Genomic DNA, 27835 nt, shown 5'->3' with positions numbered 1-27835 from the left:
GTGTTTTGGAGCATAGACCCACCACGCTGCTACAATGTGAGATGGGATTATAAGCATATGTTAATAATAAACACGTCGATAGCCTTGTGGTTTGAGCTTCGAGCTCCTTTTGATGGAAACCGCGTTCGATCCCCGGGACGCATCTCTAACGTTTCGGAGTAATGTGTGCAGCTATATGTGCGAAATATTTATTTCTCATTTCCGACACACAATGCCGATAAATATTTTAAAATAAATTGGTTGGTAGCTAGTAGGTACATATTATTATCGCATAACAATAATTGATATGACTGCGGGAACATTCGAATACTTCAATGAACAGACATTATGAAGCTCGTATATTATTTTTTTCATTAAATAGTGTTCAATGGAATACTTTGTAAAATATTTTACAAAATCGACAACAAAAGCCTTTGTATTTTGAATCCAGACGATTGCCCGTTGAAACCGTTCGCACAAACAAAAAAAAATGGTCGGTTTATGTAAAAGAATTTTTATATTTTGCTTTAGCAGTGATAACTAAACTGTGCAAACAAAACATTTTTGCTCTGTTACGAGTATTTCAAGCATTTTATTATGAGACCCTTTATCATGCCATTTTATATAAAGCCAACACGAGTACAAGGTATGTCCGGACCGAGGCTCAAAGGAGACGATAATTTGTTAGAGTAATATTAAATCTTGAAAATAGGTACAGAAATGTGGTGCAGCATTTTTTGTTTACAAGCTACAAAGCAGGATGAGACAAGGATGATGTATAATCTTGTTTTATTAGGTTAATTAAATTAGTGTTAGTTGTTTTATATTACCGCTTTGCTCCTACGAACTTTGACCAAATTTCTATAAGTAAATGCTAGCTTTTGTGTACTGCTTCGGTCTTTGTTTTCTTTTATTCTTCTTCTGTATTTTTAGTGTGCAAATAAACAGTATAAATAAATAAGAGCAGAGATAAACATTATCCTCATTACGTAAGAGATTAATGCCGGTGGTCCAATGGTGGTACCAACTTTGGTTGGTTAATTAGACGAGAAGAGAAGATTTTCGAAATTCTTCCGAGCGCTTTTGAGTACAGTACCTTCTGTAAATTAACCGTCACATGTTCAAGTTTTGCAATAAGACTGAGCAAATTGCCAATTCTTTTACCAACGTTGGAAGTGATGCTAATTTATCGGCAGTCACATTGGACGTGTAGGAGAAACGTCTACCACCACCGAAAAATGGTCCTAATTAAAGATCATGAAAGTTCTACATTCTTTATTACCTACTGGGTTTGAACTCGTTATTATGGCTTTCGTGCTTGTATATAAAAAATAAAATGAAAAAATAACACAATATAAGGATTGGTGGAATTCACATGCCTTTGAGAATTATGCTGCTGTGATATTTAAGTAACTAAATTATTAGTAATAATACTATTTCTATCTATTTTATTAGTAAGTATAGACCGTCCAATTGATGGAAAATGATCACTTTTTATATGTACTTAGTTACACTGAAGAAAAAAATGATCCTGTCGGGTTTGAGGCTTAATAAGTCGTGGCAAGTTAATATAATACCGACAAAGACGTGCGGCCGTGTGCCAAGCAACTTAGTGGTCTGGTCATTCGGCGTAGAAACCGATAAGCAGTTAGGGTTTAACATAGCTTAAAGTTTAATAAATTATTATACTATATCTTTGGTAGGAAGGTACAGGCGGAGTGCAAATACGTTGAAAGGGTCTTCGAGACAGGTAGCAACCCAATCAACTTGTCTAGCCATTAGTGAGTGCCTTTCAATTAATTTACTTCATCGGTGCGCATCGATGTTGTTCAAAGAGCAGCTATATTCGACATTGTTGTTTTGATGCTGTATTTCAGAAAGAACTGATATAATTCATCAGGTTTCGACGTACGACGTATGACTTTACGATTATATGTTACTAAGAAATACTTGCAGTAACAGCGCTCAAGAGAGGTTGATGTGATTAATAATTTACCTCATTGGTGCGCCTATAGCTGTTGATCCAAGAGCAACCGTAGTCTCGGCATTATTGTATCAGTGAGATTAGGTCTAGTCGAGAAAGCCGTCGTTATTCATCATACGTAGTTTTTCATAAGCAGGAGGTATGTAGAAACCAATTCCTCTAGGCTAAAAAGTATCCTAAGTCCGTCTCCAGATTGGAAGGTAAAAGTTTTCCAAAGTTTTAGGATTCCGCTGCAGTTGAGTCAAAAATAGTTAATAAATAGAAGGCTTCGTTTAGCGTTAATATTGGGTTAAATAAAAAATATCAGATACTTCTAAGTCTTGCAGTTCCTATCATTAAAACTAACAAAATTTGTTCTTAGTCTTTTCAAAATTCTGTATTAATTTCTTTTATACAAATAAATTAATAAATCATGTTATTTCTGTAAAGTGGCATTACACTGTGAAACTAAATACATGTGATTCGACAACGTCGCGTAGTCGGGTCAGTGACCACACGATAGAGTTGTGGTTCGCGCGCTGCTAAGTTGTTACATTACAGAGTAGTAACAAGTAGAGTATCTATGTAAAATATTGAATATTAATTATTTCCCAAACTATCGAGTTCAAAGATAGTCGTAGAACAAAAGTGGTTGATTTTAGCGTACACAAATACTGGACGAGAGCTTTCTGATACTTTTTATTTAACCCTGTATAGCTATAGATTATGGCGATAATTTAGGGTTGTCGTTTTCTATCACGTGGGAACAGTACGTTTTATATGGATGAAAGTTACTCCAAGATCTTTACTTTCTACATGCCAACGTGTAGGTACCTAAAACCTCTTTTAAGTTTAGCCACAATACAGGTTGCCATAATGTTATTATTAATTAAAAGAATTACTGGAGTAAAAGTTTCCAATAAAATTAAAAAGTTTGGTAAAAAGACTGGCCCGTCCTTTATTAATTATGCGCTTTTGCTAAGGTCCCGTTACCGTGCGTTATTTGGGTTTGGTCTCGTCTTTCACTTCGCGATCTGTAGCGCTAGCATGTGCCACGAGATAATTATCTCCACCCGTAACTCTTATTTTATAGACGAGATAATGTGTAGACATTATTCTCTCGTGGCGTGCATGCTAGCTCTACTGGTGATCAAAGCCACTTAATATAACTAAATTGTATTTATTGAGCTTATAAATTGAATGGTCCTTTACATATTCTTACATAATTAAAACGCTTTTGAGCTTTTTACTAAGCTTCTTTTTATATTTTGTTGGTGAAAAAACATGGTTATCTGGTCAGTGGCATTGACATTTGATTTTCGACATTTCGTTTTGTAAAATGTGATCAAATTAGCAGTGTTAACATGTATGAGGCAATTATATTCAAAATTATCTTTCATGGAACACGGTGTGAAGATATTTTGAGGCTCCAATAGTATTCTTGTAACTAAAACTTATAATTTACCTTAGGAAATTAATTTGGGCCATGTATTCGGCGTTCTTAGATAGAAGATAAGTAGTACATCGGTAATGGGTAAAAGTTTTTATTTAGATACCATATTTTTATTAAATCTAAATAATTAGCTATATTTAAATAAGGGCAGATGACCTTGGCTTAATGCTAAACTAAAATCGTCAATGCGCTCAATTACATTTTTAAAAGAATATCGGTTACACTGAACATTTGATGATATTAGGCTTGGCTTTCATGGGGCTATAGGTACTGCATCGCAAAAATGTACTCGGGATAAATCTACGTGAGAATTATTAGCTCATATGAAAACTTTTGCATACACTGCAGTCTGTGGCGACCTTAAAAGGTTACATTCATGAGCAATCAACTCAATAAACATGTATCAAAAATTTCCGCTTATTATTCCGAGCCATTAAGCTTACCTAGGCGGCTTCAAGTCCTTAAACGTCTAGCCATTGAAAATCTGGAGTAGTATCTAAAGTAGATAAAAAGCCACTTAATTGCTATATGGACGCTCCGCGTACTTACTTTCCCGTTACGATATTTTGCTATAGATATTTAGTTGATAAGTTAAATTAAACACAAAAACAATAATCCCTACAAATATAATATAAGTTTTATTTAATTCCTAGTAATGTAAAAAAAATACCTTTCTGCAAATGATTTGTAATTTTGACAGTAACCAATTTTTTACTTAATCGTGTACAGCGAAAAACAATTGTCAGAAATATCGTTAATGATAACAAAGCTTTATAATAATAAAAAAATATTTTAAATAATAATAGTTTATAATGTTTGAGCCTCATGTTGGAATAGTCAGCATCTAATGAATGTTTGGGGTTACTCAGCGGAGAATGCCCTAAGCTTGGCGTATCAAATCAGAAAAATGTGGAGATCTTTAGACCTAGAGCTACTGACAAAACGAGTTGCGAAGCTATAGTCGCCATCCATGAGCGGGCACTAAGATAATATTGCTATTTAAATGCTATATAAATACTAGCTGTTAATCCCGACGCGACGTTTGTGTCGCAGTTTTGGAATTTTTATCATGTAGTCGCATATTATAAACCTTCCTGACTTCTGAATTTCAATATCTAAGTTCGCAAAGGTTTTAGATAACCTCTCAGCACATCTCGAGTAATCCTCTACCTACCAGTAAAAGTCTTGACCAGCCGTTCTCAACATTAGTTTCGATAAAGCTACAATAGGAGACAGAAATTTCGAAATTACAGACATACATTTAAATTGTATTTATTTCTATAAATTATATTAATAAATAATAATATCTGCTTTAAATAATAAATGTATATTCTGTTCATCGATCACTATTCTGTTATTAAAATCATGAGGTTATGGCAGGAGAAGGCGTGGGAAATTTCTAGAGTGCGGTTGATAAGAGCTTAATTTATTGTGTGATGTTTCTCTACTGTAACCGAGTTTTTTGGGGTATAAAAAACAACCACAGAATAGGGAATAGTGATTATTAGTACTGAAAATGAATAAAACACTAGGAGATACCTTTTTGCCACCTTAGTCACAATATAAGACTGAAGGGTATTTCAAATGAACCAGTATTCATATCAAAAATACCCATTGCACCCTGTCATGAGAATTCGCTAATAATCAAATGTTATTTTATTATATTTCTTAAATTGTTCGATAAATAACTTATTTTTATATTTGAAGTTGTTTGGTAATAAGCTAAAAACATACTTAAGAAGAAACATATCACAAACACTCAGCTTTTATCAAGCATCTCCTCGTAATTTCCCACGCCCTCTCAGAATATTATAATGTCTTGACCTGAAAATCAAATAACCTGTTGCCATTTTATTATAAGAAGTGAGTTAAAACCAACATTAAGTGGTGTTTTCATTGTATATCTTTGATATTATGTTCGTTCGTACCTTCGATCGATCGCCTTTGGTCAAGACTCAACTCAAAACCCCTCCCTACTGTGCGTGTGCCTAGAAATAATTAATAGGGCTGATACCAACAAATAAATAATTTATACGTTAGTTAATAAATCTTACGGATAATCCTTTATCAATAAAATTTCTAATAACAAAATGTTATGATTTTTATCTTTCAATATCAATAATACCTATTTATTTCTCTAAACTCATAATAAATATGAATAATGGATACAATTCAATTATTTATTTTAAGATCTGCCATTTAGTTTGCTTCTAAGTCTATTGTTACAACATTTCTTACAATCGAATTGACTATTAAAATTAATGTTAGATTGTAAAATATTTATTGTTTTTGTGTGTACACGCGAGATAAGGTTAGCTTCTTTGTTTTGCTTTGTTTTGCTTTCGTTTGAATGCATGAATTGTAGGTATCTATACTTAACTTAAATGCCAGGTTTAGGGCTTAAAAAATAGGTTTACTTTGGTAAGGCTACGGTCCAGTAGTTTGTAGTTTGTTCTAATTTGTTTGGCCTTGGTCCTTGTGGATTCGGATTTATCCTAGGTCGGATCCCGGCCCAAGCTTTTTGCGGAACTCATATCGGAATATTCGGAAAATACCTAGTTAAGTTTTAGATTTTTTAGAACGCTGTAATAGATTTTCATAATAACTTTAACCATGTCACACTGTAGCGAAAATGTATTCTTAAAATGTGTGGTACATACATACCAGTCTTGACATTAAGTACTATCCAATTTTTACAGGATCATTTTTTTAAACAATACTTCTTAGGTCATTCTCAAAGTCCTCATGATCATCCGCATCCCATAATTGTTTGGGCCTTAATCGAATTGTTGAATACCTAATAATTTTACTAGAGTAGATGAACGAATAGATCGTCTTAGTCCTATTTTAGTCCCTACCAAAAAAAATACTAAATAAGATAAAAATAATCTTAGTTGTTAAGAAATACCTCCTATGGTTGTTGGGTTAGAAATATATAACAAAATAAGCAAGTGTAAATTCGTCTTAGTAAGATAAAGGTCGTCCGCCACGTGTCGTGTGACCTAAACTAAATTATATTCGCTTAATATGTTACACAGAAGTGAAAGGGCTGCAAACTTGAACTTTGGCGCACTTCATTGCCAATTAGGGTCATGTTTTACTAATTTATTGGTACCTGGCACTGATGCTTTCTTAGTTAAGTAGTTCACTTAGGAACAAGTAGAGTTCACAGCGTCCTGGCTTTAATTAGCGGTTAGTAGTTTAATATTATATTGTTTACTAAATTATAACATAGATTGACTTATTTGCTGCTATTCCATATAAAAGATGGAGGGGGGTACCCCTCCATCTTTGACAATTTCGTTAGACACCTTCAGCCTTTTAAAGAAATAAGGATTTTAGAGCGTTAACTGACTTGTTAAAATTAAATCAAGCGAAAGCGAATTAGTCATTTTAATGGGTATAAAACAAAACCAACCTTGTACTATAGAGTTTGTCGTTTCTTAGCTCGTATTAGAGAAGAATTATGGTGAATGAGGAGGTGAAGGAGAATCTTAACAATTGTAATAACTTAACAATTATTCATTGTTAAGTTTACAATTAAGATAACTTTGTTGACTTGTTTGTTGTGACGTTTTTATTGCCTTTACATGCCTGCCGGCTGAACCAAGAATGGTTGAGCATCAGTTCAAGCTATTGACCACACATTTCTTAAATATGGTAGTCAGAACCTACTTCCCGTTCGCTTAATGTGAACATTAGCCCTAGGCCTTTTGACCCGCATGTTCATTTAATTAAGCTTTATTTTATTTCCGTATTTGGTCAGATGAAATAAGTTTGATAATAAGTTACATTGCATTTTATTTTGATAACGATACAATGTAGGACGGAGAACGGCGGTAGCCTAGTGGTTAGGAAGGGCTTCGGCATTACTTTCCTAGTTCCGAGTTCGAACTCCGGCACGCACCTTTAACTTTTCTAGGTTGTGTGCGTTTCGAGCAGTTAAATATCACTTGCTTTCATGGTGAAGTAAAACATCGTGAGGAAATCCGCATGGCTGAGAGTGATCTATAATGTTCTAGGTGCGTATAAATTCCACCAATCCGCACTTGGCCAGCCTGGTGGACTACAGCCTAAAGTCTCTTTGTTCCCGTGCCCGTGTTTTGTAGTCAACTACTTGCGATATACCTTGAAGAAACCTACCTAAAAACTTGATCAAATATAGACTTCTAAAATTAGTTTGTATACACATTATAATGTCTGTCGTAGTAAGAAATATTACGTCAGTGTGTCTATCTATATACTTTTAATAAAACTGTAAAGGGTTGAATTCTGTACATTGAAGATATATAAAAAAAATTTTTTGAAGGGCACTCTATAATCGATACTGAAGCCAAAAGTGTTGTTTTTATCATTTTAGTCGGTCTGTTTGTATCATGGCCTCGCATCACGCTGAAACTAAATGAATTAAAAAAAAACATAGCACGATTTTACTACGAGGTAGGACATAGAATTTTTTATCCCAAAATCCAGCTCAGTTCCTTTGGGAGAGGGGATGAAAGTGTTTGACGATTTTACACCATAACTCCATCAAATGTTGACCGTCTTCAATAATTCTTTGTGTACTAGATAGGTTATACTATCAGTTAAGTTTTGCTGAAATTCCGTGAAGATCTAGTGAATAAGATTGGAGATCAGTGGCGTGCATAGAGTGTATGCACAGGGTATGCAGATGTTAATAAAAAAATATCCAGTGCGAGTTATAAAAAAACTTAAGGATTGGCGCTGTAAGAGTTATACGAAAAACCAAGTGTTTGGAATTTGTTTTGCCTAACGTAAAAAAAATTTATAAGACATCATAATAAATGGAGAAACACTTAAAAAAGAAAACTCCACTGTTTTTCTAGGAGTGACCTTAGATTGTAAGCTACAGTGGGGTACCCATATAGAAAGCCTAGCGAGTAAACTCAGCTCAGCTGCATATGCAATCAGGAAAATTAGACAGCTTACCGATTTTGAAACAGCTAGGCTTGTTTATTTCGCATACTTTCACAGTATTATGTCTGCAGACATTGAAAGTATATTTATACTACAGAAAAGAGCCGTACGATCAATATATAAACTTGGATCACGCGAATCGCTTCGTGAAAAATATAACAAATAGGTATTCTTACAGTAGCTTCGCAATATATCTATAATAATATAGTCTTTGTGAGACAAAATACTCTTTATAAACAAAAAGCTTAAATTAACAATCGACTTACCAGAAACAGACATAAATTAGTGATATCTGCATATCGTCGGCGAAAGGTGCAGAACTCCTTTGTGGGGTTGAGTATACGCTTTTACTACATGACTCCGAAGGAAATTCTTGACCTAACAATGCATACATTAAAAAAATGTGTAAAAACGCATCTAGTACAGCGAGGTTACTATACATTTGATGAATTCCTCAATGACAAGGTAGATTGGAAGCAGCCAGCCTCGCTCTCATCTCCCGCAAAATAGAAAAATGATTGTAAATGTTGATGTTGGAAAAGAGCAACTACTGAGTTTCTTGCCGGCTCTTCTCGGTAGAATCTGATTTACGAACCGGTGGTAGAGCAACTACAAACATACATACTTAAAAGTGCTTATAAAGTAGGCCTACTTGAAATAAATGAATTTGAATTTGAATTTATAAAAAGCCTACCCTTAAGTATTTATAACTCGTACTGGGGATTTCCGTCATTTTATATCATCCGCATACCCTGTGCATACCCTCTATGCTCGCCATTGTTGGAGATAGAGGACATAGCTCCTCAGCGGACAGCAACAAACCCCTCACTACATCGTCTATACACCGACCTCAATAAATCAGATATTATTGAGGTAGATGTGCAGACTATGTAGCAGTACGCTACATCTAGTAATTCACGCGAGCGAAGCCACAGGGCACATCTAGTTGTTAATATAAAACGTACGTAATGAACTTGTTCGAAAACGAATAGCGAACTACACGTAACTCAAATTAAATGTTTAGCAATGAATAACAGTGAAACGCGCGAACTGTAACTTGAGCGACCGTGGCGACGCGACGCGTATATTAATGCGCACCTACGCTCAGTGGCTATAGTCTGGCTATATGCATATAAACAGCCCCTATGCTTGTCTCACCCAATAACTCTCTCAAACCAATATCAATCGAATTCCACCCTTAGTAGGAGTAGCATCGGTGTTTTCGAGTCGCGAATTGCGATCGAAACCACGAAACGCTAGAACAACATATTTTCTGGCCCCGATTTCTGACGTCACCTGGACCAACACGGTCACCAGGGTGTTTAGAATAAGCCGTTATTACTCCAAAATCTCACCAACAAGTCCGAAAAGTCGAGCCGCACCGAGGTCCTAATCCTCGCAGGAGGCACGCGGCCTCGGGTCAGCGTCACCCCACGATGGCGTTGAGCCCTGAGAGTCTTCTCGTAGCGAGCTTTCGCGCTCGCTCCATTCCTCAGGTGAACTTTTGCAACCTTTAAGGTGGTTATAAGCTATAGTTCTTACGAAAAATAACAAAAAAATAGTAAACTCGTGCTGCATCTCTAACTACACATTGAGCTGAAGTGTTTCTTACCTTTGTTTGAACAGATCTATTGCGCGAATTTTCAGTTCCATTTTTACATTCCGATAGTCCAATTCTAGAGAGAGCTTGAACATCTACCTTAGGCACCGAGAACACGAAATAATAGTGGTTGTGACGCGATTGGACAGCGTATGTTTACGTAGAATATCTGATGAATGTTTGTACGCGAAAAAAACTTATAACAAGTTTCATGAGGACGTAGCGTAAAAGCATAAAATAAAACTTCACTCAAAGTAAAGTAACCTTCAGTAGGTCCAACTTATCTATACCTACTTCTACTAGCTGTACCCGGATGGATCCAGATACTCTTCGGTGCAGGTCAGTCTGTTATTCAAAAAGAAATATATGAAACTCTTTTAAGAAATGCAACGTAGGTTTCAAATTTTAAATCCACCCTTAAGTAACTTTACTAGTTTTGCGAAGAATAATATATATAGATGCCAAATTTATGCAGTACCTACCTACTCGATGAACTCGTACCACAGAAAATAATCTGATTCTAACTACACATAAATGATTCTATCAATCTCAATGTCATAATCCGAAATTGCTATAAAGAATTACCAATTTTGATTTAATAGTTTTATCGGCTATTACCCAAAGAGGTAAATAAAAATTGGAGCTGTATGCATTTTTAGCTAGTACGAAAATTATTTTGTATGTTTTGTAAATTCATGAAGATAGATAGCTAGGAGAAAATTTAGTTTTATTTAACTCCACTACATGCCCTAATCGGTTTTGACACGGCATCTTACTTGAACGCTATTTTACGCGTCGTAGCCTAGCCTCGGCCGAACGAGTAAATATAAAATTTATTTAACGTGTAAATGAAAACCTAAATAATACTTCAGAGGCTTTAGAGGTACGTTATGACTGTCTCCGAGACTTATCTGTAAAACCGAAACGCTAATAGTTTTGAGTAAACCATTGCCACAGCTTTTACTGAAAGAAATCAGATAGGTACAGCCACACACATGCAAAAGTAAAATCAAGGGACTCCTGTCACTTTATTAGGTACGCCTCGCGTAGCATAGGTACTATGTGCGTGTCGGTGTTTTATCTTTAATAGGGTTGTCATAAGTAAACACTTAGAATTTTTTGAATTAGTTTGTATGTAAAAATAAATATGCTTCTTTTGAGTGAATATTTTTACAGGATGATTCCTTATGCACCCTTCAACAGTATTTCGTGATTCCGTTACTCGTTGTATATTTAAAAAGTGCCCTTGCCTGGAACCGAACTCGGTATAACTTATAATGCCAGAGTGCTCACTACTGTGCTAAGTTGGATAAGTGACAACCATTTACGCAAATAAAAATCAATGGTAGGGAATGTACGATAATAATTAAGAAAAGTACTACCTATACTGCGAAAACTATCAACACTTGCGAAAAGTACAATCTCGTTCTAAGGTCTACAGTGTTTTCAGTAACCGGAAGTGCTCCGACGTATGAACTATACGAACGCTAATTAAAACCGTTCTCCCCTTATTTGTTTATTTTGTATCTTATTGGATTTCGACGCTTTCTAAACTAAAGCGACGAAAATGCAGCCCTTTTGATAAAGTTTTAACTTTTATCAGTCAGTGAGTTTAAATTATATTCATACCTGGCCAGAAGGGTTGTCATATTAGCAGTTTACGCTTGCATTTGATTTTTTTCATTACTGAGTTGATTCACCTTTTTCTTTTTATTGAAGTTCTCTTTAGCCTTTGAAAAACTATGTGTCGTTAGCTTTAGCGTGTTTTAGACGTCATGACAAATCTAATTAAAACGAATATGAAAACAGACACACAAATTAATTGTGACCTGTTTGGTATTAAAAGAATGGTATCGTATTAAAGATCCTTTAGTTTGTATTGATATTTCAATGAGTTATATATAGTTACCGACATTAGTTTCTTCTGAACTTGGAAACTAGGTAAGTACTAAGTTAAGTTAAGTTGCTAGATATCACCACTAACTTGAAAATAAGTTCGTCCGCTTCGTGTAGAGTTTTGAGTGACATAAACTTTTACACAGTCATAACTACAGTTAGTATTGATTTTACGGTTAATACCTACTTCGGGTAATACTACCTCTAACCTTAATCATTATGAAGTTGATTGATTGCTTGATGCAGGAATCAAAAGTTTTATTTCAGTAAAAGTAGATAGTGATAAATCCTTATGGACAGGCTTTCTAACTAAGTATTTACCCACTGCTGATGTATAAGCTGCAAACTAGCCACCTCAACTATCTAGAAGTATAATATTTAGTATGGATAGATTATGGAACACAAGGTCGGGCAAAATAGTGTTTGGTTTTTTCTTACTAGAAATTGCCTTATTTCTTACTCTGTAATAAGTTCCATGCCTCCAAGTCCACGTCTTTGCTCTAATACCTGTCTTCTACAAGAGACTAGTGCTGCGCCCATAATCATCATCACAAGTCTATTAAAAAGTCGCTATAAGACTGATGTGAAAGGCATATACTAATTTTGGCGACGGTAGGAGAGCCGTAGCTTAATTGGAGAAAGCGCTCATTCCGCGTTTGCCAGAGAGTCGCAGGTTCAAATCCTGTCGGTTCTGAATTTTTTTATATGCATTTTAAATTTATAAAAAGTCTATTAAAGTCCTACAGATGGACACGTTTGATGTTGTCGGTAGGGTCGTTCGATGCCTCCTACCATGCCTTAATAATTGAACTATCAAAAAATATTTTTCAAATTGAACTACCAGTAGTTCAAACAAATAAACTAAAAACAACTAAATCTTTTTTTAAGTTAGTTTAAAGGCTTGAATAGGTAGTTAGAAAAATAAATAATATATTTTTTTAAATTCTGTTTAACTGTATAGGCTCTTTAGAATAACCGAAGATGCAGTCAATCTTTAGAAGCTTTGCTTGTAGGGTTGTGCGATTTTGAGATGAGAAACCTTGATAAAGGTGATTAGTTTATGCAATCACGGCCAGATAACTTCTAGGGAACGTTGCGACGAAGACTTTTTTTGTCTTCTTTCCTTTTTTTCTTCATTGACTGTTTTTGTTTGGTACTATTGGCTTATTATTCGTTTGCAGAGATTGTAGGTCCTTATGTTTTCAAAGGATGCATTGTGAGTCATTATCTGATCGACCGGAATATGGCACTTAAAGTTAACCTGGGAGCAAGCTGGGAAGTCGGTGTAACCCCCTTTTTTTTTGCTCATGCAAGCTAACCAGTAAGGTTACGTGCTCGTAAGTAGATTTCAGTAAACCGTTACGCTTAATCGGTTTATACGCGGCATCGTACTGAAACGCAAAATCTATCAGCCGCACGTCTTTGTCGGTAGATTGGTAACTACGGCGAGTCTCTAACCAGCCCAGAGAAAATTAGGAAATTTTAAATTGTGCCTGCCGGGAATCGAGTCTAGAACCTCCTACTTATAAGACCACATCGCTCGCGCTCGCCGGAGGTGTCAACAAACTCACTCAGCAATTCAAAAACTCACGAAATTGATTTTCGTGAAGGGCTACGTTGCCTTCACTATCAACCTAGCAGCTCACGTCGATGTGCAAATTGTTGTGCATTTTCAGTTTCCTGACAAAGGAGCGATATATTTTCCGGGTTATAATGTCGTTACAGTTTGATAGAGTGCAAAATAGCATGACACAAACAATGTTTTAGGATGTTTTAGGAAGTTAAAATTGAGTTTAAAACAAACATATAAGTCAATAGACAGTGTAATAGATTTGGTAGAATATTTACGCGGAAACTAGCCTTATTCTCTTCGCGGCTCTATTTCTTAAAGGCAAATACGCATAGATAAAAATACCAACGCGAGAGTCAGTTTGTTCGTATAATATACTACTTCATTCAAGCGCATTTATAATATTAGATATTTTAGAAGTAGGAATACATTATATCTTCGACCACGGCGTGTTTGGAACCCTCCTAGCTTTAGTTTTAAGTTTATGTAGTTATCACCATCGACTAACAATAATCGTAACATTTAATATTTATGAACGCTTCAAGAGTACTAATAGGTCTAAATGAAAAAAATATTCTGAATATTTTGAATTTCATATTGAACGTATGTTGAGTTTGCGCCGGAACAGTTATTGCGGGATTAACCACGGGCTTAGCTACTATAAAATAAACAAACAATCTCTGGGTATTAAATAAACAAACAGTCATATTCGCAATTTTTCGCTATTTCCGGACCAATTAAGGTTAGGTATAATGCAAAACTCCTCGCATTTGTTATAATGCAAAACGTCTCGCATTTTAGAAAAAATCTGTTTCACTTACCATCGGATAATTTTATCACAAAGGCAACCTGTTGCCATCCAGCAAAAGTCAAATAAAAAATACAAACAGTCGCGTTTAAATAAAACAAAAAGGAGTGAAAATATACGGCGCATGCGTTATTTTGTTCACCATAATCTCGCTGAGAGAACTAGCAGTTAGTTCCCATCAATCACGGAATGCACCGGCAGTAGATACAGTATCAAAATAAGCGGGCGGTTTAAAGCCAACTTGGGCACGAAGTTTCCTTGCGAGTGTCGCGAAATGTAGAGCATTTGAGCTCCTGATTTAGACCTGGAGGAGAGTCGTAGCAGAAGCGGATGCTTTAGTTTATATTTGGTATGTCATTCTGTATTTTACTAAAAAACCGTTTTCTTTAAAATTCTTTGTTAGTAAAAATCTGTTAAGAAATCGATCTCCAATGCTTTCAATATTTTTTTAAGATTGGTATTGTAATATAATTATTAGTTTTTTTGTGCGACTTCGTCTGCGTTCGTATCGGGTTTTTTTTATCCCGCGGGCACCGTCGATTTGCCGGGCTATCAGTTAAAAAACTAGACTAAATAAACTGATTTAACCACTTTGTTCTAGTGTCAAATTTGTAACTGAGGGGTGTCATAATATGTTACCAACTTTATATTTGTACCTATGGTACAAATAGACAAAATTTGAGTAATTTCGAAACTTGTTGCCCTCATAATATATACGTTTTATTTTTTTCCGTTCGCCCAGGCACAGTTGAATCAGTTTTGAAGAGACTTTCACTGACAGATAAAAAACATTGCAAGAAGTAGGTAGATAGTAGTAGTAATAGACATAGAACCAAGGACAAGATTTTCAGTGTGGTTAGGTTCGAATTAAAAAAAGAAGGTTGGAATGAAAACCTTGCTAAAAGTGCAACATTTTACCGCGGTCAACGTAAAAATACCGGTTTTCTTATTAATCGGTCTATGCTGTCAGTGAGGCTGTAAGTTATATTATTTATTGACTTTAGAAACTTAGTGTTCACGACAAAATTCGAAATAAGGGTTCTCTAAAACCTCGTCTACGGCTTTACTTTTGCGAACTCGTTTGGTTCGATTATACACAGACAAACTCTAATGGAAAATGTTATAGAGACACGCTTGCCTAGGAGATGCCTATTCACTCCTGTTTTTAAGATAATTAGGTTGTAAGACTCAGAAAACGCAGTCTCGGCTTTAATTCCCAACATAAAGTACTCCTTTCATAACTGAATAGTATCTAGGCAACCGAGATTTAATCTGCACTTTTTTTTTGTAAAATCATTTTTTACGGAAAAAGTAAATTTTTTACTGAAGATACATTTTCATCCCAATCGTATGAGCCGTTTCCGTTATACGAGTGATATATGTATATCAAAAAAAGTACATATAAACAAAACTTCATTAAAATCCCTACAACTATTAAAATCATCATCATCATAGAGGTTATAAAATGTGTTTAATTTTGCCCAAACTTTGTGTAGATCTGATGAATGTGGCTGGAGATAGAGGACAGAACTTCTCAACGGACAAAAACCCCTCATTTAAGGCTTAGCGAAACTTTAAATTTTTTTTGAACTACATAGTATCGGCTAGTATATTATACAGTTTTTACAAGTCATTTAAATGAGACTAATATTTAAGTGTCACATAATTAACCACATCGAGTACCAATAAATCACACTCACGCCTGAATAATTGCGTAAATATGGAAAATAATAAAAAAAAATATCACCAAATGTTTTTAAATTATTTACTTACTATTGTCAGTTATATTTCCCAATAGTAGGTATAACCCAATTATCATTACCTGGTAATAGCGACCCGTCTTGAGGATTGAACCTTGGTATAGTGATCCTTGGTCTAACATGCTAACCCCTAGATCAACGCCCAATGGGGCTACCAATGAGTACTGTCGGAGTCTTTTTATTAACCGTACAAACTTTTCGTAGAGCTCGAAATATATTCAAGAGGATTTAATTTTTGGTTTCTCCGCCAGGGCGAAGGGCAGGACGAGTTAAGGTTAGATGAGGAGATGGACCGGGTGGTGTGGAGCGACACAGTACCGCTGCCAGCGAGGCTGCAATCCACTAATGAACCACTTAGAGACGTCGCCGCGCCGCCACCATATGCACAAGGTATCAAGTATCTTTTTACCTAGAGACTATATGTTAAAATAAATGCTAACCGTTGGAATCTATCTCAACCATACTAAAACTTGTTTACAACTTTAACTTTACTTGTCAATTATAACACGCCAGTCGAACCGAAAACGCCATGCGTGTTGAGTCAAATCTAACCGTACCAACACCCGGTTGAATCGTTAGATCAATCTAGTCGCAGTTAAAGGCGTCAGCTAGTATGCTATAAAGTTTAAAATTGATAGGGGCTGTCATCTATGAGTCTACAGCACATTCTAGAAGTAGAGCTTGTCCCTTGAAGTACTACCACCGAGTTCATTTCTGCCGCCAAGAAGCATTGTGTTTCGGTCTGAAGCAGGGGTTTCAATTTACCGGAAAATTTTGGTGTGTAACCGGTTTATTTTAATATTCTGCGTTTTACCGGTTAAATAATTGAACGAACCGAATTGATTGGTAGCGAACGATTTAATAACGTTTTTTTAACTTAAATAAACCGGTCTATGCAAGACGCACTAGTCTTTTAAACAAATGCCTAGGCTGCAAAGAATAAAAATATTCAAAATTCATTTTTTTAAGTAGGCCTACTTTATAAGCACTTTTAAAACGTCAAGTAGGTATGTCTGTTTGTAGTTACTCTACCACCGGTTCGGAAAGCAGATTCTATCGAGAAGAGCCGGCAAGAAACTCAGTAGTTGCTATTTTCCAACATCAACATTTACAATCATTTTTCTATTTTGACAAATGATTGTAAATGTTGATATTGATGACATGAGAGCGAAGCTGGCTGCTTCCAGTCTACCTTGTCATTAAGAAATTCATCAAATGTATAGTAACCTCGCTGTATTAGATGAGTTTGTACTCATTTTTTAAATGTTCGCATGTATTTATACATAGTCCAGATGTATAGTATAAATAGTCCGCCAATCCGCGCTGGGCCAGCGTGGTGGACTACGGCCTTAACCCCTTCTCATTGTGGGAGGAGACCCGCGCCCTGTAGTGGGCCGACAATGGGTTGATATGATGATGATGATGATGATAGTATAAATTATACATCTTTTTAAATAGATTTGTGTCGAAAATCTTAATTTTGAGAATAAAAATTACTTAGGTACCCATAGTCTGACGACAATTTCGCTACTTTCAAATTAAACCTAAGCAATTTAAAAAAAATGTCGTGCATGGAATAGCTTATGACCATTTAAACGTCTTGCCGCTTCAGATCACTCGTACTCATAGACACATAGTAGCGCGGGCAGCAAATCACAAAAGAACTGTAATTAAAGTTTGTAAAACCGGTTAATTTCAATCGATGGGGTGAAATTAAATAATGACCGGTTGCTCAGTTTAACCAGTTAAAAACCAAACCTTAGCCAAAATTATTCCAAACCCGGGGTTTTTTTTTTTTTTCGAAACCGGTTTGAAAATTTTATCTGATTTCCGAGTCCTGGTCTAAAAGGGCTTGGTTTTTAGGCTTTACACCTACGCGTCAGGTTGATGGACATAGGTCGGCAACTTGCAGGACGTGTTCCTTGCATGCCCTCGTTAATCGTTGCAAGTTCCGTCAATAATTATTACTATAAAAATACACACCTCTGAAAACATATCTACTGAGATTGTAGTTATGTAAAATATATAACACTTTAAGTGTTATATTGATATCTAATAAAAGAATATGTATGCCCAATGTAGGCGTTTCCTTTCAGAGCAATATATTTCATAGCAGTTTATTTTATATTTTAGTGCGGCGTCGACGAACTACTTATGAAGTAAACTCACTCCACCTAGGTGTAACATATATAAAATGTAATTTGCTTGTTGTGGACTATAAATATGTTGCGTAGGCAAACAGTTTACTATTGTGTTACACACATTCATTTAATATGTTACTAAAGCTCTCTGGTTACACATATGAACGCCCTTTTGTATAAGTAGTGAAATTTTAACCAGTTGTATTGAAAATATACAATGTAATGTATATTTTCGATATGCTTAGAAGAAAATGGATTTTTTGCTTCGTCAAAATGAGATAAAAGTACTTTTATTTGTTTTTAAGTAGTTTTCATTTATAATAAACTTTCATCACGTTAAAATTTGGTTTTGTAAACATTTTTTCCTCTTTAAAGTTAAGGGTTGAAAAGAGGCTTTATTTAAAAGGGATCGACCGCATTTTCACTTTATTACGCAATTAATCCTTAATTTTTGGCGAATACTAAAATAATGTTTTAAGCTTATATTCACGGATGGTCAAGTACATGTATATATATTCACTTTGATTATCGACTTGCGTTGGCTGGGATTGTCACTATGGAGAATTATACGATCCTATTCAGTATACTCTCAAAGGGAAACTGGTTTATGGCTCGCTTTAATCATACCAATTCCTGCATAGAGAATCGTATCAGTAGGATCCTGCAAAGCTTTTGCTAATACCTATCTAAATATATTGCTCTGTAGATAATGTTTACACAAGAAGCTTAAAGACAAGAAGCACAAGAAAGCGTCTACTTGGTTGAACTGCGGAGCAAACTCGGCTAAACCCGGTTTGTTGTGGGCTTCTTCTTAGACCAGGTTGCGTTTGAAACCCTCGTAGCTTTAGTTTTAAGTACCAAATATGGATATCGCCATCATCTCACCACTGTGTACTTGTGCATTAAAAGTGCCACCTATGGTCCCACTTGAATAAAGATATTTTTGACTTTGACATTGACTTAAACACAACACACTTTTCACTTTGCACTGTACAGTAAAAAATATTTGTTGGATTCGAATCGTCTTAATTACCCGAAGCAAAATCTGTTCTTGATTCCAACGACCAAGGTGCAGACCCAAGTTTCCTTGAATGCAGCTATGTAAACTGCATGCTGTCGTTTTTATTTAACCAAACACCTTTTGCCTTTTGCCTGTCCGTAAACATGCGTTGCATCCACCAAAAATTGGTTTATGTTAGCAAAAACTGACAGGAGGTCGCATGATCCAAATTCGTTCCTCTGAAAGTAATTTACACAGGCAGTTATTGAAGTAGCATGACGGATCTGTGTTCTAAAGTCCTCTCAACTATGAAAGCATGCCCAGGACTAGATTCCCCGCTCGAGTTACTTTGGAAATGCAATATATGAAATACCTGCCACTAGGTAGTTCGCTTTTGCCCTTAGACTGCATCGTCACTTAATTTAAAGTAAGATAGTAGTCGAGTGCTATCTTGAATTTGTAATTTAAACGGTCTGCATGAACTGTATCTTCAAAGTGATATCAAAGAAAAGATCGTAGCTCAAGAGGCGCAAAGGTAGCACAATCTTTAATCAGACATCCGATCACAATTGTTCAGCGTATACAATTCAGAAACTAATTAGTTTCACGAAAGGTTATTTGAGATCGTAATGTAAGACTGCAAGCAGCTTTAGGTATTGCGCAGGAAATAGCAATTATTTCAAACACTTTAATGTTTTCAAGCAAGAAGTATTAACAATAAACTGAGTTGAGTATTTCATCGTTATAATTTTTGAAGGATAAGGTGGAAAAAAGGTTTCGCTTAGATTCTATTCATACTGCAGTAAAGTCTTCGAATAATATACCAGTAATGGCATAGCGTCGACGATCGCTTAACAAGAAAACATATCAGATCAGATTTGGTCTTGTATGGAGTACGTACTGCTCAATCTCTTGGCTGAAGCATTTCTATGCCAAATCCTTTTATTGGAACAAAAACAAAAGCGGGCCTATCAGCTAGTTCAACAATCCTAAATTGATCAACGTCTTGGAGGTTTTGGAGCAGCGAAGGATTGCCAGCTCCTTTGTGTGATCCATCGATTTTATAAAAAAGAGAGTTCTGATAAGTGGCTTGCATTAACACCACTATACTGTGATCTTACGCCGCTGGAACAAAATTTTTCCACACCATTTGGATGTCTAGAATACTCAACATCCAAATGGTCTTCTATCCGTACTATTTTTTGTCACGCTGTTCCTTCAATTCCTGAAACCGGTAACTCATTGCTAGTTGTAAAATATATAATATATGGGAAATGCAAACAGCTATTTCTTTAAGATGCTCGGATGATTGATTTACAATACTGAAAGGCTATATGAATAATTAGCAGGGTATAGATTTCTGAAGATCAATGGGCACAGGGTTCCCATGGGGCTGGAATGGCAACCATGTAAGTAGCAGCATTGGTAAAGCTCCCACCAAGTGATCGCATGCAGGCCACAATGATATAAGACAGCTCTTCAGTATCCGTTCCCTATATCGAACAGTGGGTGTTCCCTATATCGAAGGGATAGTTGAGACGACGAGAGCGTACCTATAAATAATAAAGAAGAACGAAATTGTTATTGAGAGTTTCCCAAATTGCAATGGCTAACTCCAAAAAAATATCATGCTTGGCAAGTTGGCTAGACATTTTTAAACGCAGTTACAATTCAGGTGTAAAAACGGTGCTTTAAAGGACTGGTGTAATTGAATCGATCTATTTCATATCGGCTATATAACGAGGTTGGTCATCGGTCAAAAACTATTATAATACACTGGAAAATGGAAATGATGATTACAAATAAAATTATTGTCTGGACAGAATGTAATAGGTACAAAAAGTGGACACGCGATATTAGGCGTAAAGCCTTGTTTCCCCGGGCTGATATTTCCTGCTCGCAGAAGTCGAGAGCCAGTCTCTGCAGCTTAGTCCATTTTAGACTGTGCGATTTAGCCCGGCGGCAAAAGCTAACTCGTGTTAAACGTGCTTTAGATATATAGCTTGAAATTTATCTAAAGCACGTTTATACGAGAAATGTAAACTTTACAAAAATTTAAAATGGCATTGATTTATTTGCATCTTTGTAAGTTAGCATGTAATATCCTATTACAAGGATAATATAATTACTATTTACTGTCGTCGAAGCAGTCAGTAATAGTTATATTATAGAGCATAAACAATGCAATCGCTAACTCGATACTGATAGAACCGGGGACGACTTGTTATCCCCAGATAAGTATGCGTTTACGAATTGTGCGTTTTGTAGACAACCGGTTGGCAACCTTTCGGAAAAGTTATTGAATACAGGTCTCAAATGAAATAAATTTTAGGAGCTACGAAGTACGCCGATCCATCTAGTAGTCAATACTATGAACACAAAAGTAATTAGGTATACCTTTTACCATTGATAGGTACCAACGACCATTGAAAACTCAATGCAAGAAAACGAATGTTTGCTAAGCGAACCAAATAATATTAATAAAATCGATATCTACTATTTGATTGAAAACCGTTTCTGAACTATTGTGTGCGTACTTATGTATTACGTTGCAGTACTCCTACATGTTGTTTGAGAGGATTTCGACTGATAGGTACCGGTTGTTAGGCAGTATATGGAAACATAATCCTCTAAACGGGTAAAGGTACGGTTCTGTTAGTTATTTTATTTTTGCAAAAGTGGTACTATTATCTAGAATATATGAAGACTTATAGTGGAATTCATTTTCTTTTTAATGATTTATGATACCTTGCCAAAGTTACTTTGAAAAAAAGGACGCTTTGGGAACACTTGACGGCCGAGTGGCGCAGTGGGCAGCGACCCTGCTTTCTAAGTCCAAGGTCGTGGGTTCGATTCCCACAACTGGAAAATGTTTGTGTGATGAAAATGAATGTTTTTCAGTGTTTGGTTGTTTATCTGTATATAATAAGTATCTATGTGTATTATTTTCATAAAAAAGTATTCATCAGCTCTCACAGTACCCATAACACAAGCTACGCTTACTTTGGGGCTAGATGGCGATGTGTGTATTGTCGTAGTATATTTATTTATTTATTTACTTTTTTATTAGGTACTAAAGCCCGTTATCACTAAAACTAGGAAACCTTTGGGTGATGCGTAGAGGAAAAAATGTTTCACCAACTCTTAGATGATGACTATCTTCTCTGTATCGTTCCAATTTTAGTATATGTACTGCCGAAGCGAGCACAAAAGATCCTGGAGGGTCGAAGTGCACCCGCTGAAGCGGGCCTCATTTCAAGATAGATAGATGATGACTAACGAGCGCCATCAGTGGCGTGCATATGGATTTTGAACAGGGTATGCATAAAGCAGGTACATGGCATAAAATTGAAAAATTCTTCTCCAATACGAGTGATATAAAATAATTTGGGTATGCAGTGCTTTTGTGCTTGTATAAAATGCACGCCACTGAGCGCCATCTAAAGTTACGACACCTATTCGGCTGAGCAAATCTTTAAAGAACTCGTAAACAGACTCTTGACAGATGAAAACAATATAAATCCGTTTTATTTTAATAACCAAAAATCTATACGCAAAATGTGACCAGAAATATGAAGCCGCTAAGACTTAGCCGCTAATGCGCTTGAGCCGAACATACGTTACAAACAAACAAAGGAACGAAGAAACAAACACACTTTTACATTGTTAATATTAAAAGATGTAATCCAACTAAATCCGCTATTTTATTGTTTTTTTTACAACTCGCAAGTATTTTATTTTTCTCGTTTAAAAACTACCCTTTACCTGTCTGTCCAACGTCGGTTATGGTGGGAATCGGATAATTGGAATTCTACCTATGCACTAAGCATAAGTAGACAAACCCTGCAAGGGTTATTTTGTTTCTATCCGTCATCTTCAAGGGTGGGGGGGGAGTATTTGATGTACATCTTCGGGATGCATATATTTTATAGCTGGTCTACTACTACTATCTTGACGGCCGGTTGGCGCAGTTTGCAGCGACTCTGCTTTCTAAGCCGTGGATTCGATTCCCACTACTGGAAAATGTTTGTGTGATAAGCATGAATGTTTTTGAGTGTCTGGGTGTTTATATGTATATTCTATGTATTAGTGTATAGTATTCAGTCATCTAAGTACCCATAACACAAGCTACGCTTACTTTGGGACTAGGTGGCGATGTGTGTATTGTCGTAGTTTATTTATTTTATTTATCTGTGCAAAATTTCATCAATTATTGGTTGAGCTTAACTAAATAAAAAACAAACACACTTTCGCATTTTAAATAATAATTCGCATATTTATATTATGGATGATTAGGATTATACCTATAAGAAACAAATAAATAAAATTAAAGTAAGTATTTACATATCGGTATTTTTAAATGAAATGCATCATAATATGGTCATTTAAATGTTTTAAAGATAGCCACCTATAATCTAAAAATTATTTTTGGGGCTCAACTTTTCCGTGAAATTGTCATCATCATCATCATCTAAACCAATTGACGTCCACTGCTGGACATAGGTCTTTTGTAGGGAGTTCCACAATGCACGGTCCTGGGCCGCTTGCCTCCAACGGCTCCCAGCTACTCGCCTGATGTCATCTGTCCACCTCGTTTGGGGCCGACCTACGCTGCGTTTACCGGTGCGGGGTCGCCATTCCAGCACCTTAAGACCCCAACGTCCATCGGTTCTCCGAGCTATGTGCCCCGCCCATTGCCACTTCAGCTTCGCAACTCGCTGAGCTATGTCGGTAACTCTAGTTCTTCTACGGATCTCCTCATTTCTGATTTGATCACGTAGAGATACTCCTAACATAGCTCTCTCCATCGCCCGCTGAGTGACTCTGAGCCTTCTTATGAGGCCCATAGTTAGCGACCATGTCTCTGATCCGTAAGTCATCAAACAAAATCAAAAAATTGTACGCAAACAAAATCACGGGCAACCGATATGATACTTATAACAATGGATAAGCCTGCACTTTAATACTACTACGCCGGAAATATTACTAATAACAACGTGCTGTGAAAAAACACACAATATATTTTACTATGTACTATTTGACTGATAAAAAACATCGTGTCCCTGTCTCCCTCGCGCAACCTGGGTTCGATTCCGGACAGGGGCAATTTGAGAATTTATAATTTCTGAATTTTCTCTGGTCTGGTCTAGGGTGGCTTTGGCCGTAGCTAGTTACCACACTACCGACAAAGACGTGCCCAAAGCGATTAAGTGTTCCGTTGTGATGTCGCGTAGAAACTGATTGAGGGTATGACTACCATACTCCCTACCTGGTCAGTCCGCTACCATCTTAGACTGCATCATCACTTACCACCGGGTGAGATTGTAGAAGGGCTAACCTGTAGTGAAATAAAAAAAAAAAGAGTGCCGGCGGTAATCGCTCGTTATTTCCATACATTAGTTGTTGTCGTTAGACGCTTTGCCAACTTTGTGCTGTGGTAGAACGTGAGATATTTTGTAAGGAAGTTGTTATTTGAATGAAGGCGTACCATTTTTGTCACACTTTGAGCATTTATGATGTTTAAATTTAATGTGCGCTTTAGGTATTCCTAGACTTGAATTGAGCCAAATCAGTATGACCAGATGAATAATATATTTAATTATATTTGCTCTGCTAGCTGTTGTCAGGAACTGTTGATTTTATCAGTCAAAAAGTATCGCCAAAAAGGCCATGGCCAATCTCAGCCCCGTAAACTATATCCATACAAATTGCTTGAATCCGTCGCTCTTTCGCTGCGTGATCGAAGGACAAACCTACCATAGTAAGGAATAAGAAACTTAATAAAGCACCAGTAGACCATGAAATATTTATATAATCTATGTTTTTTTTACACAGATGCTGTAAGTCATCCAAGCAGTTCAGAGATTTCGCCGATAAGCGCACCAAATCTCACATCCAGTTCCGATGCACAGGTAAGTTTCAAATAAACAGATTACATGACCTGCGATATCTAGGCCACAGAAAAACTAATAGCTAGCTGGTGGCAATTTCTGCATAATATGATTAGGTCGTCGTTGGAAGTTATAGGTAATGGAGTATTGAACCTTGTCAATGTTGATGCCTGATTATTCGCTCGGACCTGGCATTTTGTCATTATATTAATTTGCGAACATAACAAATAACGTGATCGCATCCATTAAATAACCTACTTATTTAATGGATGCGATTATGTTATTTGTTACATTGTCTTGTAAATTATTACTGACATTAGAAATACAGTAGCAAGATTTACTTCTAAGGTTTGTTAATGAGGATGATAGTAGTGCCTGAAGTATAATATTTTTGCAAGATTTTTTAATAAATGTTATTCTGGCATGCATAGTCGCTATAATAAGTCGCGGTATGACCAGCAGCTTCGCGATTGGGGGCGAACGAGATGGGTCCCCGACACTCTTACCTGTCAGCGTTATATGCATTTTCAATTTAAGCGATCAAATACAACTTGCTTTAGCGGTGGTAATCATCGTAAGGAAATCTGCATGCCTGAGAGTTCCCCATAATGTTCTCAGGGGCGTGTGAAGCATATCAATCAGCACAGGGCCAGCGTGTTGGATTATGGCCTAAACCTTTCTAATTCTAAGAGGAAATCTGTGCCCTATAGTGGACCGGTAATGGTTTGAGGATGATGATGCCCAGCTTCTAGCGTCCAGAGTGGACGACAGGGCAAGGGCATTTTTATAATTTCCCAACGCAAATTGATACGTGGTAGAGATTCATATTTTTAAATAAAAATGCGATCCCCGGTGTGCGCTTGCCATTACGGTTCCTGGTCAGAAGTTTTAAGTAGATGTTTGGTTGCTAGTTCATTTTTTGTTTTGTCGGACGTTAAAAATCACGTAACACTACGATTTGTGATTGCAGCCAAGACCAATCGAACGTTACTTAATTTATTAAAATCCATTAACATTCACCTTGAAGCGGTGGCCTATGTGGTACATATTATATACGCAAAAATCAATATCCTATATCAGTCGGGCAAAAAGAAATGCAGGTGAAAATTCTGTTACATGAGTTGTACTAAACCGCTGAAAGCAATCAATGTAATTGGCGCTGGTCAAAAATCTGAAACATAATAATTACTGCTCATTAAATTTTACTTATCAATTCTCTTGTATAAAATTCGACTAATGAACGAAACGAAATAAATATTTTTTGATTTTGATTTTGACTGATATTGCTTTTGAGTTGTCTGTATGTATTGCGCATGTTCATGACTAGACTTGATCTAATGGAGTTTGATATGAAATTATTTCTTTGATCGCACATTAAACTGCAAGACATCTTAAGGATCCGCTTCCATGCGTAGTTTCTCCCTTATTTAAATACCTTTCGAGCTTTTGTTTATACCACGTATTCAATGTCGTGCACTTTATGAGTTCTAGTATTAGTAGTGGTAAATAAAATTAAAATATACTACGACAATACACACATCGCCATCTAGCCCCAAAGTAAGCGTAGCTGTTATGGGTACTAAGATAGCTGATGAATATTTTTTTATGAATATAATACACATAAATACTTATAATATACAGATAAACACCCAGACACTGAAAAACATTCATGCTCATCACACAAACATTTTCCAGTTGTGGGAATCGAACCCACAACCTTGGACTCAGAAAGCAGGGTCGCTGCCCACTGCGCCACTCGGTCGTCGAAGGTAGTAGATCTTATTGTGACAGAGCTTGTCCGGCGAAGAACCAACTATCGCCATGCTTATTTCGGGCGTGCTCCTTGCATTCTCTGCTAAGTGTTCCCTCTGTATATAGGCGACGGTTTTCCACTTACCATCAGGTGGGCCATCTGCTTGGTCCGTAACGTATTACTGTAAATAAAGTCGGATATTGGGCTTGGACAAATACCACATGCACACCTCTGCCTGCATGAGAATGTGATCACAACCAAGCTCTTGTCCAAATATCATAAAAGCTTTTATATATATCATAAAATATATATAAAAGCTTTTCAGTGCCCCTAATTTATGTTTTCAAATTTACAAACATAATGCTGAAGCTACTAATTTGCCTAATTATACATGTTATCAAATCTAGATCGTGTTGTTAAAAAAAGTGACAAAGATGGCGCGTAACGGAAAAATGTGACGCATGACCGAAAAATGTGATGCCGATAAAGAAGTTTACCTTCTGAATATGTGTAAATACATATTGTATATATATTTAAGTATAACACATATATTTAAAATAAAAGAATATGTATGCGCCCATTTTTTTTTAATCTTTCATAATAGTATTACGATTCCATAAATTTACGTTAAATACTTTGTGAAAAAGTATAATCCCTTAAAAGCATATTTATAGGTAAATGTTTTGATTTAAAATTGTAGTTATGATTTATGTGGATAAAAGAACAATTTCCATTATCTAAAGTGCATCCTAAACCACACTGTAGATTTTACCAATTAGTTAATTGCCGTAATTTCAATTCCAACCCTTTGGTACTCATCATCCATACTAACAAATGTGAGAGTGTGGGCGTAGGTTTTATGTACCATTGCTCCGTTCTTGATGAATAAATGCAGAGATATCTTGTATCCTGGAGACGAACAGACGGCACTTTTTATCGTGGAGAATCAACAAGGTAACGGTTTCGAGAGATTTAAAAAGATAGTGCTGGATTCCTAGGCGCGGATTCACAGTTAAGGTGATCTAGGTGAAATATGAATTTGAAGTAACTCATCTTGGAGATGATAAAGAATACTTTTTATCC

The 27835-nt window shown here is 36.1% G+C and overlaps 1 protein-coding gene across 2 annotated transcripts in view; it reads left to right on the top strand.

Annotated features, from left to right (window-relative positions):
• The window catches only part of LOC120636522 (anion exchange protein 3), a 93974-nt gene that overhangs the window by 37964 nt on the left and 28175 nt on the right, over positions 1-27835 (top strand). For both annotated transcript variants that reach the window (XM_039908035.1, XM_039908034.1), the window contains exons 2-3: positions 16219-16357; positions 24944-25020. In XM_039908035.1, the coding sequence (XP_039763969.1) occupies positions 16219-16357; positions 24944-25020 (216 nt within the window). The remainder of the gene's footprint in view (positions 1-16218; positions 16358-24943; positions 25021-27835) is intronic.

The sequence above is a fragment of the Pararge aegeria genome, chromosome Z (genome assembly GCF_905163445.1).
Source record: "Pararge aegeria chromosome Z, ilParAegt1.1, whole genome shotgun sequence".
NCBI lineage: Eukaryota > Metazoa > Arthropoda > Insecta > Lepidoptera > Nymphalidae > Pararge > Pararge aegeria.
Note: the sequence above shows the minus strand (reverse complement) of the source record. Positions and strands in the feature narration are given on the sequence as shown.